The sequence below is a fragment of the Malaya genurostris genome, chromosome 3, assembly GCF_030247185.1.
Source record: "Malaya genurostris strain Urasoe2022 chromosome 3, Malgen_1.1, whole genome shotgun sequence".
Classification (NCBI taxonomy): Eukaryota; Metazoa; Arthropoda; class Insecta; order Diptera; family Culicidae; genus Malaya; species Malaya genurostris.
Window position 1 is genome coordinate 119,626,107 of NC_080572.1, and position 23,496 is coordinate 119,649,602.

Genomic DNA, 23,496 nt, shown 5'->3' on the forward strand with positions numbered 1-23,496 from the left:
TAACATACATAGGTAAACAAACTCATATACATTGCAATCATGACAAAAATTAAACTGTGAATTATTGTTTGGGTATTTTCGATTACATTTATTCAGTTCAAGTACTGAAAAAAAGCAAACTGTTTTCAATACTGCGGTTTTAAGTTGCCACGTAATTAACATGAACACATTTCTGAAATTTAAATCAAGAAGCAGATTCGTTTCCACTCCATTTGAAAAAGTAAAGAATTTTTTCTGTGTTTTTCATGTATTGTTTCAAGTCTAATACAATTTACGTCATCCATATGTGAAGTTTTAATCAAAGCCTTTTAGGTTTTGCAGCTTTCTTTGTAGTATTTTATCATATTTATTAGGAGATATTGTTTTAGCTAATATACCAGGAGCAACCCATTCTTTGTAGTATTCATAATCTATTTAGGTACTATTGAAGAGTCAAATACACGCTAATAGCACGAGATTGTGATGCATTTGGCATATTCTAAATACTTTCAAGGTGTTTGGACAAATTTTTCAAATTACTTGAGTTAGATATATAGGTGAAAACATTATTTGCTCATTGTTATCGAGCGAATAAGCTTTTTCCCGCAATCCGTTTGAGCGATGTTTTCTGTTCACAGCATTCAGAAATTTTATTACAAACTACAGTTACTCGGCATAGGTTAGTTTCGACTCACTTTTGTAATTTTAAATAAACACCACGCAGCTTTCAATTAATATGCTTTCTAAACAGTTCGACTTGTACATAATATGCCAAACACACAAAATATATAACGATATACAAAACAATGCATTAAAATAAAGATTATCAATACTAATATGTTTATGAAAATCTAAGATGTTATCGATAACTACCTTTAAATAAAAAAGAAACGTATTCGAAAACTCATAGTCGATAGTAATAAGGCTTTCGACCATTTCTTATTGAGTTCAGTCGTTTACGAGCTCGATTGTTTTGGTTCCATAATGCCAAAACTGCTCGATAATCTAATACTTCTTCGAGTGAAGTCGAACGAAGTTCGATGATCGACTTCGAATCGAGAACCATAATACGAAACGTGGTCGATTCGATAAAATTTTAGTCGAATCGAGATACATAATGCCACCCCAGATTTTTCTCATTTCGACACTTTAACAAACCAGACCTTTTGCCAAATTTTACAGATTTAATCTGAATTTAAAATTTTCTACATATGAAATACCAGTTTTCACAGTTCTATTTAAACATAGAGTTTAAAATCGTCAAATATTTGGAAAATAATCGAAAATAAGTATATGTAAAGACATTGCGCCATATTGCAATTACAAAGTTTCGCTCATGTAACATAGAGTTAAACTTTACGTCTGTCTAGAGGGCTTCAAGTTGCTTTGAACGAGATCTTAATTTACTGACGAGCCAAAAACGAGACGTGAAGAAACTAATGGAGCTTTGTTTTTGTTTACATATATGATGCCAAATTTGTCAGAATTTTTCTTACGAAAGAATCCCTGTTCATACTGTGCAGAATGGAATTACTCTTTGATGCATGCAGTAAACCTTCCACTCTGCACCAATCGAAGCAAAAATGCTACTGAATGAAATGTGAGGTGTGAGACAACGATCGGAACCATCGTGCGAGAGAAATCGAACGGATGACATCATGATGGCATGCTGTGATTGGTTCGTGAAAACATAGTTCGATAAAAATAAACTTTTCAATGATATGCATTGAATTACTGAAACGATGTTACGTTCTCATTGCAGTTACATTCGTGATGACAAGAAAAATTTCACTTCACAATGTCGTACTAAAGAGTTTTATACAAGTTTTATGCTAACAATTCTTGTACCGTAATAGACGACAAAACAAACGTGCTCAAAAATTTTAAACAGCTTCCGGGTCTTTCTTTTTATATCGTAATGCGAAGGAACGTCATTTCTGAGTATTTTCTGAACTAAAAAAAAATTCCCGCAGAAGTATTTGATATGGCGTACCATATGTTGTTGTGGTCGAAAACTTAAATGATTAATTTATACCAGCACTATCAATAAAGATGTGTAGACTGGATCCCCCAGAGTTGCGGTTATCAGCCTACGACTGTGTGAACCAAAAACAACAACGTTATAATTAATGAAATTATCTTAGTCTTAAGTACAGTTAAGAAATACCCTCGGCATCTTAGAGCCAAAGCAGTGTGCGTTATTATATATATTATTAAGTAAAAAAATAAAGATGTGTGCGAGCAAAAATGTCTACGAAAGCGGTTGCTACCATTTATCAGAAGCTAGGGCTTTGCAGCTCATTTTTGGTACGATTTTTCCTCTTGTCACTATTCGAAATCCGCCCTGGAATGGCATAAGGTAAAAAACAGTCAATTCATGAAACTGTTTAGAACTTCGCCCATCCGTGATTAGTTAAGCGGAGATTCTTCAAAAATAACAAAAACCTTTTTTAATCCAGCAAGAGGTGTAATGATGCCTTTCTCTTATTACTTAAATTTTCAAAAATATTACAAGAAAATTCTGTCAAGAATTGTTTGTTCAACCTTGAATAAAATTAGAAATTTTCTTTGCGTATAAACTAACATAAGTTATGTCAAGTTAATGACCTTTCATTTGAGCCTAACTTTGTGAATAGTGATCAAATCATCTCTGAGAAATTGAGTTCGTTTCCTTTTAGAATTTTTGATCACTATTTCCGGTACTTCCGGAACCGGGTACTGTGAACCAATATAGCCGAAGACGGTTCTTTTAGTAAGTGACTAATATAGTCTACAAATAAAATAAGTTTTGAGTCAAATCTAGAAGAATTTTACCCTGTAAGTAATTTTTCAAGTGATTGCATAACCTTTTTGTATGAGAAAGGTAATAAGTTTCATGTTATAGAATAGGATCGTTATCATGATTTTGTAATGATAATAACAAGTGGGAACAATTTGAATAAAAATAAATATAATATAAGAGAATATCAAGGATGGTAAACACTACAAATGGTCCGCTGATGACGGTTTTCTATAAAAAGCTGTTTGCAATTATTTTAGTGTAATTCTTTATGTTTTCAAAAAATTCTTTTTATAAGTTGGAAAGATGGTGGCCTTGGTCATAAAGTAATATATTAAAAATAAATGATTGCTGTCATTTTCAGATTCGATTTAATTGCGCTTTAATTTATTATCATTTTTTTACATAGATTTTTAATACAGAACTTTCATCCCTCAATACAAATTTACATTACACGCTGTATACACTAAGGTCTCTTTTTACACGGGGGTTACGTACCGTGGTAAAAAAATCCGTGTAAAAGAAAACCGTGTTAATTGCGGAAACCGTGCAAAAAAATCCGCGTGGAAAATTTGACGTAATAATTCCAAAAACCGTAGATTTGATTATTTGTTTGTTTTGTTTTGGATAAAATGAAACTTTTGATAATTTGAATGGAAAAAAATCTTATTTTTTAACTCTCAAATTTATACAAGGTGCACATAACTGTGAAAATGTAACTTGTTTCACAATAAAAACGGAAATCTGAAAAACAACCAGAGGTTACGAGAAGGGTCCAGTCATACTTGATAGAAAAATCAAGCTTGAGAATCAATTCTTTTCAATTCCGAAGGTGCGATGTGTAGTAAACACTAACGATTTTAACAGTCATTTTCAACAAAACTGAGTGTGAAGATATGGGAATTGGATGAAGATTTATGCACTCAGAGACATAATTAAAGAGGAAGAATTCATATAGATGAATATAAATCAAATTAGAAGAGGTATTACTATGTGTAACGCTCGTATATTTTTTTTTACGAAAAACAGTACATTTGGCGTAAAAATCAAGGAAATACAGTACATCGACTTTGAAAATACAGTACATTTTACTGTAATTTCTAAAAATAGTGAATAAAAAACAAAAGCAAATAAATTTGATCAGCATCTTACGAGGAAAACAGATTGAAAAAAATGACAGGCGAATACAACTATGTAATGAAAACCGCGAAAAAGCAACCGCAGAGATGGGACTCGAACCCGTAGCAAGCCAAATACGGGTAAATCGTTTTTCCTATTAAACTATCCTGCTTGTAAGATCCACATACAAAAAGCCTAACTGATCATAAGAACCGAGCATGTTCAGCTGTGCTCGGGCCCTACGGCGTTCATTTGTAGTCATTTCTCAATAACAATCCCTCCGCAAGGTGTTTCAACTCTCAATTAGTCCGTTTTTTTGTATGTTTCACATGCAGATGGCTTTAAAACGAAAGGAATAAAAATCAAAAGATGGACATCAACAACGCGACTTGAACCGAAAAACATTAGATCACAAAGCACACTAGTTAGTCGACTGAATCACAGAAGCACATATCTGCTTGGATGGTAAATCGTGCGTCTCACTTGCTAGCTTGTGTCATTTGAAAAGTTAAGTAGTTATGAATTGTATCGTTTGAAGAATTATGTCACCTGTAAAATTAATAATTTCTTTCTGTGTAATACTACAAATGGGTATGAAATACTGTACTGCTCGATATGATGAAGAGTTGAAGTAAATTTGACTAGTTCTTCAACGCTCCGAAATTCTCGATGATATCAATGACGATGCTGACATCATACATCACAACTGAGCGGAAGAGACGTTGTCGTGTAATTTACGACAGGGGTTCAAGATCTGAAGACTGATTAATCATTTTAAGGAACGACAGTCAATACTCCCGTGAATTGTTGAATGAATGATTTTAGTTAACTTTCAAACTTTAAATTAACTCTCATAATCGTTTTCTTATAGGCAACCTGTTTCCTTTTTTGAATTTTTCTCAAAAAAAAAACAAATGACAGTTCTTTTTAAACTCTCATCAGAAACCGTGTTAATTGCGAAAACCGTGTAAATAAAAACCGTGTTAATTCCGGAATCCGTGTAAAGAAAGCCGTGTATAAAAAAACCGTGCGAAAAAAACCGTGTAAAAAGAGACCTTAGTGTACTTCGTTCGAAAGGCGGTGGTGTTTCCTTCTTCCGTACCAGCACGAAGCGGTTTTGCATCGTCTTTTTGTATGGCGGTTTGAAAGTTTGGACACTCATCGCCATATAATTTTGGAACCGCAACTCGGATCTGGATGAAATTGCACAGTACCTTTTACGGCAATGAGAGCTTCAGTCTAAATCAAGATTTGTGAAAATCGGTGTAACCGTTGTTGAAAAATCGAAGTTAGTTCCGTTTTGGGAGCTATTCTTCGTTATTATCGGTGCTTTCGAAACCGGAAGCCGGGGACTAATAGTCCCAAAGTAGGTTTATAAATCCATTTACTAACAAGGTCTGTCAACTAGATAAATTGACCAGTAAATTTTATAAAAATTTGCACCTTCTTTCGCCATCGCTTGTGAAAAAATACTCATGAAAATGAAAATTTTTACCTTATCGCGCTCTAACACCGAAACCTGAAGTCGGATCTAGATTCACTTTTTGGGAACTTTTTAAAGAACTTCAAGTCTTTTTATTTGCATCTTAGTTTATGCAATCGGTTAAGAAATTTCAGAGAAAATTGTCAGATAAGGATGAAATTCAATAGCAGACTTTTGGACCATAAGACCTTTCGCGATCTTCGAGAAAATTGAGTGACATTCTTTGTCACATACACACAGACATACACAAACTTAATCACACAGACATTTTGTGATCTCGACATACTGAGTCGAATGGTATATGACACTCGAAAGTTGGTTTTCGCAGTGATTGTATAGCATTTCTATATGAGAAAGGCGTAATGCAAATTCTATCGTTAACAAATGATACATTGTTCTCTATCATTCTAAAATAAATAACCGGCTTTGTTGAATTATGTGCAGCTTTTTTTTGCTGTTATTACTTTGATGTCCGAAATTTAACTAAAGGCCACCCATTACCCTTTTAACAGTGTCTGGCTGATAATATTCTGAAAACAGAGTTTGAACAAGTCGTAGTGTGAGGTAAATCCGTTCTGTCGATAAAGTTACTGTGTTTCTGGTCATTACATTCCAAGAAAAACCATCATTTTCTAGTTTTCTTCTCACGTTTCGTAATATCGAAGGAACCAGGAAATTTCCTATAACGTTTTCAGAGCGCCCAAACCGCACCGAATTCTATTAATATAATGCTTGCTAATAAGAATGGGAAGCCTCGAAATTGAACCTACTCAATTAACATGACGCACGTTTCTCTAACGAACCGTTCAACCTGACGATTGATGACTGCCGAGTTGAATAGGCTTCAGCTCCAAGTGTTGCCTATTTATAATTCCCCCCAGAACGAACCAATCAATTAACATTGCCATTCCGAAGTTTGGAACCATGGAGATCTCGTTTGTCGTTTCGCCCGAGGAGTTGAGGGGAGTTTGTACAGTATTGTACTTATTTGCAACCTGTTTTCTACGAAATCGAATAGAAATTAGATTTTTCACCTTATTCTTCAACTCAAAGCATCAACGACTTCCAGTAAAGAAAATACAGAGTTGAAAATAGCAACGGTTGTTCTATTCAAACACAAATCGTATTCGAATAGAAGAATTTAATTGTTTTGCAGTCAGTCTATGAGGAAATGATTTCCATCCCGGGGACTATCATCAAAAAGATGACTATCAAATAACCTTTCATCTGCCCGATTCTCAGATGGAAACAACAATTTTCCATTAAGCTTAAATCCTTTCATCTGGAATGTTTGAAATGTGTTCGTTAAAATGTCGAATCGGATACGATTACAAGATTAAAGGACATTTTTAACTCATGAAAACCGATGACCATCGAAAAATCGTTCTTATATTGTGATAAGATCAAAAAAGAGCATTGAAAATCCATTTAGCATGCTCCAAAGCGACGAATTTTATCGGAGACTGAAGCCTTTTTAGATACGACAGTTCCGAAAATTTTATGCCCTAACTCCAACAGAAAAATAAGAATGGGATGAAAATAAATACCCTTTCTTGAACGGGTAGAACTGCAGTACGTACGTGATTACACCAGTTGAAAAGTTAATTCTATCGTCGAGGCGAAGAATTTCAACAAGGACGAATCCCACCTACAAAGTGGTTTGTACAACAATAAATCATACTTATTGCTCTAACATACACACGCCTGCAAACCGTTCGAGGACTTCCGCTAGCTCGAGGTATGCCGAACCCGTCTTTAAACACGAAATTGCTATTCATTATCTTTCATTTATATCGTCTGACCGGCCGGCGGAATCGGAAATTTTGTTCCGGTGCATATAAAGGATGCTCTTGTGTTTATTTGTTTTACCACCATCCACCCACCGACCAGAAGGTTTGATAACACCAGACAACTCAAGAGCTATACTTAGGAAAGCATGGACCAACTGTGTTGTAGGTCTTATTCCGTCATCCGGCCAGGTCGTGACGGCGGTGCGTTTTCGGAATGAGAAACGACTGCCAACTCTTCAATTAATATGCGGATGCGAAAGGCTATAGCAGGATAAGCAAGCAAAATCTGCCCCCAAAGGGAATTCATATCGTTATACCACATTCGAAAGGTCATAGACTGTAAACAATTTTCTCAAAGTTTCAACCCTTTAACTGCCATATTGACGGAGCTAGGGTGGTTCTATTGATTTTTATTTTATTTGATTTTTGAAGAAACTACTCCTCCGAAAAATTTGAAAAAAATCAGGCATATTTAAGGCATTATGGGGATGCTTTACAATTTTTTTCAAAATTTCTGAAGATGTATTTCTTTCATTAAAAAATACTAGAAAATTTTGAAACATATTTTTTCTCTCTTCCAATTTTTGCACCACCCTGGATTTTTTAGTGATAAATAAAGAATTTTTGGACATGTTAAAATGGTATATTTTCATATTTTTTAAAAATGTGGACGACCAAAAAATTTGATTTTTTCTAAAAAATCAATAACAGTCGACCATGCGTTCCCATCAAATTCTGAGAGAAGGGAACGCATGGTGCTTTATCATAGCAGTTTCTAGTAGTAGTCGACCATGCGTTCCCATAATGTTCTCTTAAAATGGAAACGCATGGTGCTTTGTTCTAGTAGTTTATGATGCAACTCAAGTGCAGGGCTTAGAAATCAAAGTAACGAAAAGGAGGAAATGAGTATCAACCTTTGCATAATACATACTCGATCATACTCCGGGTACAACCTAGAAAGCTACAAAGCAAGAACTTACTGGTATGTGGTTCATATATGAATGGTAGTAATACATGAACGTCGCGAGTATTACACATATGAAATTCGGTTATGGCAGTCAAGAACTAGAGCGGGTGTCAGTTTTTTACGTGTTGCTGATGGATGTAAAGAAAAAATAATGAAAGAAAGAATGAAAATTTCATTACAGTGTCAAAAGTTATCATAAAGGTATGTTATCGAGGGATGTCTATAGTTTTCTGGAAAAATGTATGATAGAGATAAAGTTGGAATTTTGTGTTTGAAAACGTGAATCGAATATCTTCATGATGGTTTTCATGGTTTGTAGACTGATAGCGCTATATATTTTTATATTTATTCTAAAATTTGAAACAACAACATATATAAAAAATAGTGATGCGTTATTTTTCGTTTTTGTTTTAACCTTTGCATAATATCAAGTCAAGCATTCATCGTCTATTAAAAAACTTGATTCGCTGAATCGATCTCTTTAATTTTTGGGTATATTGTGTAGAAAGCTCCATATTTTCCAGAAAATATCTGAAAATACATAATTAACTCAGTAAGTGATTTTCACTCTCAGAGGAACGCTTCCAGGTTTTCACAGGTTTAATAATTTTGTTCAAATTGCGAACGGGAAGTTATAATAAGATAATATTATCAATCCTTGGATTGGAACGAGAGCAACAAGTATCGGAATATCGTAGCTCTGGAATAGAAGCTATTGAAAAGGATGTTCTGCCAAGAAATATTGGATTTAAAGCTTTATCACGAGATGACCCAATTGAGACACACAGATCACAAAAAAGCTATTCGGACCGGTAATAAGTCTCATTTTTAAAAGCTTACAAGTACTATATCGAGTACACTACAAATTCGACTGGATATTTGGGAATCCAGCGCCGTTGCTGTGAATGTGTTATTGGCAATAGAACTGTTGGTTGCTGTTCACATGAGGCCGCCATTATTCACTACCCTTCCTTATACTCGGTTTTTATCCAGAATTGTGAGACCGGCGAAAATATTGTCAGAACAGCTACCAAGTGACGATGATAATTCTATAGAATAAACGAAAAGAATCAGAGAGAAAATGTGTGCATTGAAACAGCAATGTATTGTTATAACATTTTTATCCCATTTCCTATTTAAATGAATAATACAGTCAATAATTTTCAGAAATTTTTTCGTGACCTTTATTACATGGAACTTCTTAATCATTTCATAAAGACAATTGAAGTTTCAATTTAATAATTGACCCTTTTGAGTCTTAGTTCTGACTCCTACTGCGTCCATTAGTTCATCCAATAGCAAAATTTTATTAAAAATGATGTGCTGTTAAGAAACTCCAACAACAATCAACAACAAAATGTATAAAAATTTCAGCTTATTTTATAATTTATAGCAGTTCATCGTTTGGTTCTAATAAAATGATATTTAAAAAATGAGAGGAATATGCTTTATTAAACTCAAATTTTTGTGACTATATTAGTATTATATTAGGATAAGAATTCTATGTAAAAGTGATGCTACGGCGAAGAACAACTTAGGTAAATTGCCTTAAGAAATAAACGTATTTATGGAAAAACAATTATAAGAAATCGATTCCAACCTTCATCAGTGGCCACTTTTGTTTGACACCAATATAAAAAAGAAAAATTCAATTCACTGCTGTTTCAACTCGCTATGTATTTAGTTAAATGTACAGAGCTGGCAAACAGAAAACCCAAAAGTGCAAAACGATTTGACCATTTCATGAAACATTATCGAATCATCGAATTATATACAGTCACTCGCTCTAGTTCTTGACTGCCGTAACCGAACTGCATATGTGTGATACTCGCAACGTTCATATATTACTACCATTCATATATAAACCACATACCAGTAAGTTCTTGCTTTGTAGCTTTCTAGGTTGTACCCGAAGTATGATCGTGTATGTATTATGCAAAGGTTGATACTCATTTCCTTCTTTTCGTTAGTTTGATTTCTAAGCCCTGCGCTTGAGTTGCATCATAAACTGCTAGAACAAAGCACCATGCGTTTCCCTTTTAAGAGAACTTTATGGGAACGCATGGTCGACTACTACTAGAAACTGCTAAGATAAAGCACCATGCGTTTCCTTCTCTCAGAATTTGATGGGAACGCATGGTCGACTGTTATTGATTTTTTAGAAAAAATCAAATTTTTTGGTCGTCCACATTTTTAAAAAATATGAAAATATACCATTTTAACATGTCCAAAAATTCTTTATTTATCACTAAAAAATCCAGGGTGGTGCAAAAATTGGAAGAGAGAAAAAATATGTTTCAAAATTTTCTAGTATTTTTTAATGAAGGTAATACATATTCAAAAATTTTGAAAAAAATTGTAAAGCATCCCCATAATACCTTAAACATACCTGATTTTTTTCAAATTTTTCGGAGGAGCAATTTCTTCAAAAATCAAATAAAATAAAAATCAATAGAACCACCCTAGCTCCGTCAATATGGCAGTTAAAGGGTTAAAACTTTGAGAAAATTGTTTCCAGTCTATATCCTTTCGAATGTGATATAACAATATGAATTCCCTTTGGGGGCAGATTTCACATGCTTATCTTGCTATAGCCTTTATGATGATCTAGGCTAGGGGCGGTGATGGTCTCGTTTTCGCTTCATTTCCACAAGTAAACAAAGTTACACCGTTTGAGTACGGTTCGACTTCCGCTGGTTGCTGGCTGTCCCTACACGCAGTGACTTCGAATGATACTGTAGTGGCACACGGAGCTCATTCCGGTTGGCTTGTTTTGATTCCAACGTAGTTAATGTGAATTGTTACGGCTTCATAAATCTTTTCCACAGCGAGCAGTTTAGCAGATTGAATCCTGTTGATTGTTGATCCTCCCAAGTGTGCCAGTCGATGGTTTAATTGGGCTTAACTCTTCCGTAAATTAAGATTGTTTTCATAAATTGTGGATTGGGGTTTTTAGACGTATTGCCGAAACAGTTCTGGGATAGGTATTTGCATTATCACCACGACGGCAAGGTGTTGAAATCAAAAGTGTGACCATAAACTGACCGAATCGTAATCACATTTAGGCGGTCATGATATTGTTTCATATGCTAGGAAATAGATTTAAGCTTGTTCCAGTAAAACAATCAAACATAGTAAAAAAATATTTCATTTTTCACATTATTACACACCGTTTAATTCTCAATTTTTAAGAAATTTCTCAAAACTGTTTGAGACTGTTTGTGACTCGTAACATCCCAAGTAACCATATGCATTATATCATTGCACGTTTACAACTTTAGTATAACATCGTTCATGTAGAAGCACATCTATTCAACATGCTCTGAAGCAGCGTGCATTAAATTTGCATTCAAAATATAACAACAACAGCTTATTGTCGCATTCAATGCTATATTTCATTGCAATCAAACATTAACGATAACAGTGCATAGAAATTGAATTGCTACATTAAATCAATGCATTAGTAGAGGTAGAAAAAATCTACAACTTAAAACTAGTCTAAACTTAACATTGTTTGTAAACATAATAGTTGTCGATAAAACAGAAGTAAAATGTATTACCGACATTTGCTTACATAGAGCAGATTGCAGAATATGTACAGATTTATTAACAGAGAAGAGTGTAAAGGCTACCAAACTACAAATGCATGTTACCGTGACCCAAAGATCAGGAATGAGTATATACTAAAAAAATAGATAAAGTTAAATGTTCGATCTCGAAAAATACTTCATACGTGTAATGGAAAGAAAAATATGTGCCGTTCACAAATTCTAAATTATTTTTCAAGTTTTTCAATGAATTGGTGATGTTTCATAACATCTTAAGTTACAAGTCCTACATACATTACATAAACAAATATCAAGCAGACATACGCAGAAATGGTCCTATATCTGTTTTGCGTACATTCGCAGTGTATATAAAAGGATTGATTTTTATTTTAGATTGTTTATTGTGTTTTTAGATGCAATGATTGAATCGATAAAGAAGAATTATATACTGTATTTCAGCATTATGAATGCAATTAACATGATATACACATATAATCTTTTATTAGTCGTATAAGTGCCCATTTCCACTTTATATTTACATTATAAAAGTTCTTAATGTTTCATGGCATTTATGGCGAGTCGCACTGAATTTATATAAGGTGGAATTAATGTAGGTATACCTTATGATCAAAAAAGAACCGGAATTTTCATTTTAAAATTCCCGCGCTTGTCCAATCGGTAAACTTTTATTCTCTCAACGTTGGCAACACTTTTATACACATTTTGTCAAATTTTGACGCATATCATACGATTAGTTTTTGTTTGGCGTCTATACAAAAGTTGAAAAATTGTCGTGTGGCGATTTTTATAATGGATGAAAATTTAGAACAACGGCTTGCCTTCGAAGCGCCATTCGGTCGATTGTTGTGCGGTTTCGACGTCATATTCATAGATCCACACCTCATCACGAGTTATGATGCATTCGATGAATGTGGGGTCACTATCTGCGTTGGAAATCATCTCTTTGGCCACATCAACACGACGCTGTTTTTAAATGAAATTCAGCTTTTTTGGCACCAGCCGAGAAGCGACGCGTTTCAAACCCAAAACATCAGTTAAAATGTGCTCGGCTGATCCATAAGAGATGCCCAACAACACATCAATCTCTCTAATCGGCACAGAACGATTTTGCAACACGATTTGCTTCGCCGATTCAATGTTTTCTTCAGTAACAGATGTTGTTGGGTGGCCAGGGATCTCATCATGATCCAAGCTTGTACGACCACCTTTGAAGCGTTTATACCACTCGTATGCCTGTGTTTTTCCTAGACACGATCCACCAAAGGCATTTTCTAACATTTTCAACGTTTCGGAATACTTAAATCCATTTGCAACACCAAATTTGATGCACGCACGTTGTTCTAAATTTTCATCCATTATAAAAATCGCCACACGAAAATTTTTCAACTTCTTTGTATAGACGCCAAACAAAAACTAATCGTACGATATGCGTCAAAATTTGACAGAATGTGTATAAAAGTGTTGCCAACGTTGAGAGAATAAAAGTTTACCGATTGGACAAGCGCGGGAATTTTAAAATGAAAATTCCGGTTCTTTTTTGATCATAGGGTATAATGCGTTACGGTTACTTGGGATTGCCGTTCTACCAGGCCCGAATTTTCTCTCAACGGCCTTGCATATAAGTTTTATTTCTTCTAATTCAGAAATGGATGGAAGGATGTCCCATTTACAAATAGGGTGACAAATTATGCACAAAAAGGGTTTTCCGAATAGACTGACATGATTGGTCAAAGCAACAATGGATAGAGTGATGTGTTACGTCCGAGTATCAGGGACATTCTCGAGTTCCTTCGAATCTCGTAGAGGACTACGATACAAGTGGTACGATCTTCCGAAAGTTGGTACAGCTTTTGGTTGGTATGAGCTCCTTGAGGTATTCCGAAACAATATGTTATAACGTTTTTTTCAGATCCTCAAAATAGTTTTGTTGGTTACTGATGTCTTGTACACTTTGTTAAGATAACCCTACAGCTTGAAAAACGCAATTGCTCGGTTGAAATATATTGTTGGTTTTCTGGCTAGACACTAGAGAAAGTCGATGTGTACATCCGCTGTCATGATCCCTTACTCCATACCACGCGAACATTACCGGATATTACTGCCTCCATGCTTCAATGTCTTCTGAATGATTCGATCCGTGTGTGCTCTACAACCTCTCGACCGCTGTTTTCGTCCGAATGACCATAACAATACCAGGAAGCCAACACCATGAGTTTTTCGTCAGATCGAGCCTTCGCTTCGGAGTGCCTTTCCGAGTGCTTAATTTGTTCTATGGTGTGTGATGGTGGATTCTGATTTTATCAACAGTTATGCATAAGCATGGGCAAATACATTTTCGAAGCAGGCTCTCATTCGTGTTCCGGTGTACGTGGCACCCAGCAACAGGATATTTTTTTCATCTGTAGCCCAAAATATAACATTAGCGCTCAGTACCAATTCTTGTGGCATCTGTCAGTTAGCGCACCTTCAATTTACGGTCTGCCTGCACCATTTCATGTATTGTCTAAAATTTCCCTGGGAAATCTCTTCGGGAAGCCTGTTGTAGCGAAATTCGTCGCAATGCAGTTTTGATCCGCACAAACTCCTAAAACCAATATTTAACGGAATGATCTGAAGGAACACTAGCTTTACCTAGAGTGTTCCACGAAAAAATTCGAATTTTAAAATGCAACAATATAAAAACGGTTTAATAGATTGCAATGATTATACATTTATTTGAGAGGTTGATTTATGAAATTTATTTATGAAAAATGTTTGCACAGGACGGAGCTACGTGCCATACAGCCAACGAAACAATCAATGTTCTGCGAACAATCTTTGAAAATCGAATAATCAGCAGAAATGGTTATGTGAATTGGCTTCTGAGAAGCTGCGATTTGACGACGGATTATTTTCTTTGGGGAGCGATTAAAGATAAATGTTACGCCAACCATCCAGTAATAATTGAAGACCTCAAGCACGAAACTCAAGTTGCAATTGATGACATAAGACCAGAAACTATTGAAATTTATTCAAAATGAGGGTGGATCGGATAGGTTACTTTTTAGCCAGCCGCGAGGCCATTTGAACGAAATTATTTTTCGTAAAAATTTCAAATAAATGTATAGTCATTGAAAGCTATCAAACCGTGTTTTGCCTTTCTCATATAGAAAGGCTATGCAATCACTGTGAAAATCGACTTTTTAACCGAGGCTCGGAGGGCCGAATGTCATATACCATTCGACTCAGCTCGACGAACTGAGCAAATGTCTGTGTGTGTGTCCGTCCGTGTGTGTGTGTGTCCGTCCGTGTGTGTGTGAATGTAACAAAAATATGCACTCACTTTTCTCAGAGATGGCTGAACCGATTTTCACAAACAAAGATTCAAATGAAAGGTATCATATTCCCATAGCCTGCTATTGAATTTCATTCCAATCCGACTTCCGGTTCCGGAGATATAGGATGATATGTACCAAAAAAATGAAAAAAATATGCACTCACTTTTTTCAGAGATGGCTGAACCGATTTTCACAAACTAAGATTCAAATAAAAGGAATTATGGTCCCATAGCTTGCTATTGAATTTCATTTGAATGTTTCCGGTTCCAGAGTTATATGGTAATAGGTGAAAATTTGAGAAAAATTTTACACTCAATTATCTCTGGAACAACTCAACCGATTTTCGTAAACTAAAATTCAAATGAACGTTCTTATAATATCCTTAAAATTTGTGGAACATTTTATCTGGATCCGACATCCGGCGACGGAGCTAAAGCGTGATAACTTAATTCATTATTGCATGAAAACTTAATTCGGCACTACTGGTCCCCTCTTTTCCTGTTCCGAGAGCACCGAAAATGGAGAAGAAAAACTCCTAAAACTAAATTCACTTCGATTTCTCTGCGATGCTTGAACCGAAACTGATCACTATTGAAGTACCGTCAGCATGTGAAAAAAATAGTTTTCTAATATTTTTTTTGTTTCGATTTCTTTGCAGGTTAGCTTCAAACCACTTGACACAATTTTGGTAAGCAGAAAAAAAGTATTCATATAATTTCAAGCCCATATGGTTTCAAGACTAGTTTTATAGATTTAAATTATTTTACAGATTCTAGATGTCGAAATACCTGGAGCTCAATACCATTATGTTTGTTTAAAAACAAATATATTTATGGCTTCTCAAAAGTCATGGTTATGTCAAATGTATTTAGCCGTTTAACATCGGACTACATAATAACATTCGATTTCTCAGCTACAACTTACAACAACGATACATATTGGTCCTAATTGCACTGATTGCGTGAACAAATATTGACCGCCGACCCTTTTTTCCGTGCTCGCTAAATGTTCCGTTCGCATGTTGTCAATTTAATATTTATGACACAATCAGCAGATTCCCATTTTACCCTCGGTCTGCGTTTTCGACGTTTTCAGGCAACCTGATCCTAATTGATGCTAACTGAACCGCAGCTGTCAAAACATCTCATTATTATTCCCGCTATCCATTTTCATCACCATTTCGTACCAGCAGTGCTAGAACATCCTCCCGTAGCTCTACTTCTAAGACACATGAGTGGAGGCTTTCTCCATTTTCACCTCGCTCTCCGGACTATGAGGTTGCATTATTGACTCCACCGCCAGGACTTGACTCAGGTATCGTATTACAGCAACGTTCCGTCTACATCTCAATATATCAAACGTATTTGCTAGAGTGGTTAGGCCACAAGACAACCTTCTCTGATTCCGGCTGTGATACACATCAGACACAAGGAGCAGTCAGTACCCGTAAAATTTTCCGGGTTCTACATCGGAGCTAAAATGCAGGAACAGAAACCTTCTACAGTAATTCTCTAGCGTGTTTTGTCACATCCTTTTTTCATCAACGACGGTCTTCTCATCCCATCCAACTGAGTGGGTATTGCTTTCTCTGTCCTTAGTCAGTGGCTTGTTTGTCTATGGCTTTTTTTCGAGAATTTTCCCCTTTGGGCCATAATAAGAGCAACCGGGAGATGTGACTCATGGGTTGAACTGGGCGATGGTAGGTGGTAGGCACTAATGCGGAGGAAAAATTATGCATCATTCATATTCATTTTTAACACAATCGCATTTTGTCTCGTTGATGAATGCGTTCTATCTAACGGACAGAATTACGCTGTAGTGTAAAGTGTTTTTGTTCACCTAATAGTGGGCGTGTTTTGCGTACGTATGAGAATTTAAAAGATTGCAATCACAGTTCCATACATATGTATCATCATGCGATAGGAGTTATGAAGAATATTATTACCAACGTCCGTTCTATTTCGCTAGCTAGATAAGAGCATGAGTTCCGTTGATTGCTCTATTATGTTTCGATTGCATGAGGATGTAAGGTGTAGAATACGTGTTAAAATTTAAGACACATAGTTTAAGATTTTGTGTTGGTTTCATTCTACAGCAAAAATTTTCATATTTTTCAAAGGTTCAAAGTAAAAATGTAAATGCCTTTGTGGAAAAAGCAATCGTGTAGCCAGCAAGTAGTACTTTGCATAGACCCTGTCAGCCATGATTCTCGTCCACAGGACTTTTCAGTAAACATGGAAATCACTTAGAACCAATATAATATAAAAAATCAAGCATTGTTTATTTGTAATTTTATTAGCAGTGCTTAGTAGAATCTGAGCTGAACAGAATTGCGCTGAATATAATTTGAATCCTCTTGACATACGGAATATAATTATTTTTAACCTTTATCAATACACCGATCTCGGTGTTTGATTAATGGTTTGCTGCACTTTCCACTACAAATTCTTTTGGATTTTTAAAGATTCTCCAAACTGATTTTTTTCAGTGTAATTTTATCGAAAACTAAATCATCGCAAGTCATAATTATCTCAGGACCCATCTTGTAAAAAAATTTTATCCAAATAAGAAATGGTTTTTTTTACAAATCGACTTTAAATATTTAAAATCGAATTTTTCTTCAGTGTAGGAATCGATTAGAATTTTTTCTTGTTTTTATTCGAGAACTTGACTAATTTTGTAAAAATCACTCGAAAAAAACTTTTTTGTAGGACTTGTCAGTTTTCGATTACAGCCGTTTGAAAAATTCTTTTTAATTCCAAGTATGTGTTTCATCCAGAGCTAATAAAAATCATTTCCATTATCACAAATAGACGAAAATTACACAAAATAAATGTCACTTTCACCTCCGACATCGACAAAAGCGGAATAGTAGATTCAAAATTGTATCCTTTCTTTTGTTTACTAGTCCATTTCGGTTCTCAGTTAAAATCGTATACTGTGCAGTATCGATATTGAACCGAAGTTTTGAGGATCGATAATGACTCGATAAAGTTTTGAGGATCGATATTGGCAGAAAATGATTCACAATTACCAAAGAGGTTTTGGAGTATGAAATATTTTGATTTATCATATTTTGATACTCTTTATAGAATAACTTCACAGATTTCCATTATATCGAAAAAAGAATGAGAATTTAAATTTGACTGATTTTCGTCAGCAAGCGTTCGTTTCGTTCCGTATTATCGTAGAGGAATGAGTGACGTTGGTATTGGTACTCTCTTTTGTTATAGTGAGAGACGAAAATGCTGCGTCTCTCTTCGTTTGTTTTGGATGCGATCTTTTACGAATGAGACTGTCACAAACAAAGATGAGGCTTTGATTTTACTTTTACGTTTCGTCTTTACTCATCAAATCAAATCAAAATGTTTTTGTGCACCTTGCATAAAATTATTAGTTAACCAAAGTTTCATCATTATGCTATATAGAAGAATAGAATAGAGAATTTGAATTCGGTTGTATTTTGAAAACGTTTTAAGTTTTCGTTATCTTTTCGTTCGCTTGTAGACGCTATACGAAATTGAATAAAGCACGCTGTGTGTTTCGTTCGCAAATGCGGTGGTGTTTTCTTTTTTCGTACCAGCACGTATCGATACGTACTGGATTTGCATCGTCATTTTGTATGATAATTTGAAAGTTTGTACACTCATCGCTCTTCATGCTTGGAAGCGGAAGTCGGATCTGGATTGAATTGCGCAGTATCTTTTAAAACAATAAGATCATTAATTTGAATTGAGATTTGTGAAAATCGGTTAATCCGTTGCTGAGAAATCGAAGTAAATTCCGTTTTTGAAGTTTTTCTTATCTATTCGGAACCGGAAACCGGGAACTAGTAGTCCCAAAGTAGTTTTATATATTCACCAACTAATAAGACCTGCCAACTAGAAGAATTTGTTAGTCAGTTTTATAAAAACTTGTACTTTGTTTCTTATCTATGATTTCGATTGTCAGGCACAAAATAAAAATAAATGAAAAAAAATCGATTTTGCTTTATGTGACATTAAGTATTATTCTTGGTGCAAGACACACACTACGAAAAATTCATGTAAATTTACGTCTCTAATAATGCACATAAAAGGAGCGTCTCATTTCAGTTAAATTTATAGTTCAAAGAATGTAAAATTAAGTCATGTCAACAACTTTACAGCTTATTCAGCTTTTTCCACTTTCTCTTGTCATCCATACAGTCTCATTCAAGCATACTAATTTTCATTGAAATACATAATTAATTCATATTAATTCAGGTAGTTAACAAAAAAGTTCTTCAGCGCTTACGTCACTTGAACTTGATCATTTATCACTTTTTGAAATAATTTTATCGATTGAACGAAAATCTCATTTGTCGTTTATGTTAGTTGTTGAATTATTGAAATCAGTTCCTCCATATCCGAGAAAATTTACCAGAAAAAAGAATCTATCTATCTGTATCTATTATAATATATATTATGTACATACTATAATCGAATGGTATGCAACACTAGGGGTCCTCGGGGCTTCGGTTTTCCAGTAATTCTATATTCTTTCTACATTAAAAGACAAAACATCCCAATAAACTGAAGGCCAGTTTTGCAAAGCATGTAAAATAAGTAGACGGATCTTTGAGGTGTAGAATTTTGGATCTTCGAATCTGGCATTCAGATTTCATAAACTGATGACGAAAGCGAAAAGATTGCGTTTGTGTGATAAACAATGAAAATGTAGTACCACAAGTACATATGGTCTGCCAAAATAAGAACTTCGAAACGAATTCCAACAGTTCCTGCCGTTCGAAACAACCAAAAGTAAGCATTTGAAAGTGAAATGTGAACGACTTTTTCGATTTGATTCGAATCAAAAGTTTTCGGTGCGTAGTTTCCGTCAATTTGTATATGGATCGTAAGCTATGATTTAGGAAATGTTTTCAGACTAAGTCAACTTGAAGATTACTAAAAGGAACTAGCAACTAGTAATGAGGCCAACTTGCTATGATGTTGTTCTGAACTTCATTTCCTATTAATCCGAAAAACCCGTCAAAGGCAAGAATGTTCATAATTCTCCACTCACTCCGTCGCCGAGAAAAAAAAACACCAACCAACCGTATTAGTCGGCTCATGCTTGGCTTAATATCGTGCTTAACGCTAATATCCCGTTTATGGGCAGTTTTCTTTTTCCGCTTTCAGACTATGGTGTCAGTTGCAGCATCTTGTTCGGATCTCGGCGGCAGGAAACTTTTCGACATCAAAGCACGAAGGCACCCGAAACTGTCCCGATATTATGTTTAGCCCACATAATAACGAGAATCGCAAGCATGTTCTATTGGAGGGATTGGTGGGAGGAAAGAAACGGCCGCAATCTTCATCTTTTCAGAGTCTTTATTTTTCCAACATTTCCGGTCCGTAACAACTCGATGACAAGGGCAGACATCACAGGCAGTGGGCCACCCACAAACCAACACCTCGTTTGAGTTCTTGAGGGTAGTTTTCAAGGGTTGGCTGTCTCCTTTCACAATGGATGTGTAGTGAAATGAGGCGCCCAGCTGGCTAGGATTTTCGATAACTAGCGACCTTGTATGACATGTCCACGGCTGAGATTTGAAGCTAGTAGGTTATGACTGTAGGCGAAGGTATGAATGGGGAAGCAGACAGAATTGATTGAAGGAGGAATGGATATACTAGACAGCATCAGCATAAGCCTTGGACTGTGTGGTTGTTAAACGGATTCAATAAATAGTTACGACTATCTCATTACAACGAAAAGAGGAAACACTAAGCCCACTCGGAAATATTTCCAACCGATGTGAAATTGGAGAAATCGGACGAAAAAAAAAGTGAGTTGGGAGATTGCTACGCAGTTGATTCATACGAGGGCTTATAGTTCCTATTTACATAGAGGAAATTGGTTGTTAAGTTATTTGATTTCTTGCCACATTATACGATGTTTTGACTTAGGTGAGGTGATCGTACCTATTTCAGTATTCTTTAATGTGAAATCTTTTATCGTTGTTCGTTCGTTAGTTTGCTTTTCCTCTTTTTTTAAAATGTTTAATGAATTTGAATTAGCATTTGAAAAGTTTCTTTCATTAGATTATTGTCATTGTTTTTAACGTGCTACCCGATTCTCTAAGTATAATCTTAATGGTCCATACTCGAGGTATCCGATTCAATTGATCGGAGCATTTCGATGAATGATTAAGAAATTTTTGTTCATCCAGAAACAACCGTGATTGCATTTAATTGGCAAAGAATGTGAATGTTCTAGGTCATCCAATTAGTAGATGGAGTGTAGGCTTTAAGATCTACCAGCATAACTAAGTGCATCAAGTAAATTATTGTTCACGCTAGTCTAACGAACCATACTCGTATGTACGAGTCCTGAATTAGAAAGATTCATACTGTTAAGTTTATTCACAAACTGAGATTTAAATGTAAAACCTTAAGACCACTTAAAAAAATTCTGAATTTTATCTTGATTCGACTTCAGGTTCAGGAATTATAAGGCAATTAGTATGAAAATTTTAATATCCAGTTGAATTTTTCAGAGCAAACAAAGTCATTGAGCATTACATTCCTTTTGTGGAATTTGGCATTTCTGTTTCAGCCGTTCATACACAGAAAGAAATAATGAAATTTACACGACATGTAAATCAATAGTAACATGTAATAGACATGGGTTGAATCGAGATTTTGATTGAAAACCTTCATCGATGCAAAACTAAATTGGATTGCATTGAATTATTAATGAATATTGCTGTATCTTTCAATTTACGCTTAGTTTGCAATTAAATTCTATTGAAACCTACAGAATTGTAAAGTAACTTTATGTTTAATTACCTCCTCTAAATATGTGCATGAAAATAGATGTACCTAAATTCACAAAATATTTTTATCTGTGTAGTATACACTATTAGAAAAAATGAAATTTACGCTTGACATAAATTCGAGCATGCCATAATTTCTTCGGTGATGACACAATATTACATTTACTAACATGTAAAAATAAATTTTGTATCGACTTAATTTAGTGTCTGTATCGATGTAACTAGGGGAACGTGCCACTTGAGCCAATTAGTTCTGAATTATCTTTACATGCTTTGAATTGTGAATGTAAGTAAATCGCGACGCTCCTTTTATGTGCATATATAAATATATAAATTTCATTTTACGGAAGCACTAGAAATAGTGGCCAAAAATATTAAAAAGGAACTTGCTTCGATTTCTCGGAGATGGAGAGGCTGATTCTTACAAATTAAGACGCAAATAATGGGTCATGCGAAAATTTTATCTAAATTCCGGTTTTGGTATTATAAGGTGGTGCGTTTTAAAAATGTATCCCGTCGTTCAAAAAAAAAATAAGATTAAAAAAATATAAACTCTTCGTAACTGTGCTGAAAACTGAACTCACAAAGCAAACGGTGGCCAAATATTCCAAAACGGAACTCACTCCGGTTTTTCAGATATAGCCTAACCGATTTTCTCAAACTTAAATTCAAATGAAAGATCTTATGGTTCCAAGCAAAACTCTTGAGTTGTGTTTGGATCCGACTTCCAATTCCGGAATTACACGATGATGAGTTTATAAAATCATATAACTAAAAATTAGCAATTTGTACATCATTTTTTTTTTATTCAATAATATAATTATTTTTAAGGCACACTGCTTTAGCTCTAAGGTGCCAAGGACTTTTTCTAATTTTATTAACGACTAATTTAAAACTAGGATAGTATGATTGGATAATGTTGTATTGGGGTCGCAGTGGTCGACTTTGGCAGATCCAACCTTCAGCTGGCGATCGGCACCGGCCGGTGGATGGAATATATCATGAGTCTTCCAGATGACGTTGGCCGCATCCCTCGGTCCGTGTGGGTCCGCGGGAAACACCCCCAGGCTACGAATACCCGGCGGGTGGCCCGCATGACTAGAGCGACCTTCCGTGGGCGATGATGGTGATGTAAATATAACGAAAAAATATAGAGAAGTAAATATTGCGGAAAACGAAGTAAAATGGGGATATGGGAACGAAATGACTAAGAACGACAGAGATCTAATTAGTTGACATCGAGATGAAGAAGAGACGGGGAGGGGGGAAGCGAGAAGGTTAGTGACAGCAAAAAGATCTTGTTAGTTCCGATGAAGATGGTGGACAGATGAGGACTCGGGGTAATCGGCGGAAGTTAGTGTCGAACCTGCAGGTGAAAATAATTCTTAGCCACAGTTGAAATAACGTCGATAAATAGGAGGAACTTTCTAAGCAAGATGTAACAGATTACACTTGTATATTAATGTGTTTGAGGAACTGGTATATCAGAAGCATATATGAACTATCCCGACTCGCCAACACATCCCGAACCGGAACCTCAGGCGGTCTACCTCGGGCCCTGAGGGATTCCAATAGCTCCGATCTGGCGTCGCGATACTCTACGCACGACCACACGACATGCTCGATGTCCTGATAACCGTCGCCACAGGTGCAGAGCCCGTTCTCCACGATCCCGGTACGCCGGAGATGTACGTTAA

At 35.4% G+C, this 23,496-nt stretch overlaps 1 protein-coding gene across 3 annotated transcripts in view; it reads left to right on the forward strand.

Moving 5' to 3' along the window:
- LOC131435075 (uncharacterized) overlaps nucleotides 1–23,496 on the forward strand; it is a 397,241-nt gene that overhangs the window by 294,610 nt on the left and 79,135 nt on the right. The window contains exon 2 of one of the 3 annotated variants that reach the window (XM_058602577.1): nucleotides 15,662–15,691. The exons of the other annotated variants lie outside the window; for them this stretch is intronic. Within the exon in view, the coding sequence (XP_058458560.1) occupies nucleotides 15,662–15,691 (30 nt within the window). The remainder of the gene's footprint in view (nucleotides 1–15,661; nucleotides 15,692–23,496) is intronic. 3 annotated transcript variants of the gene reach the window in all.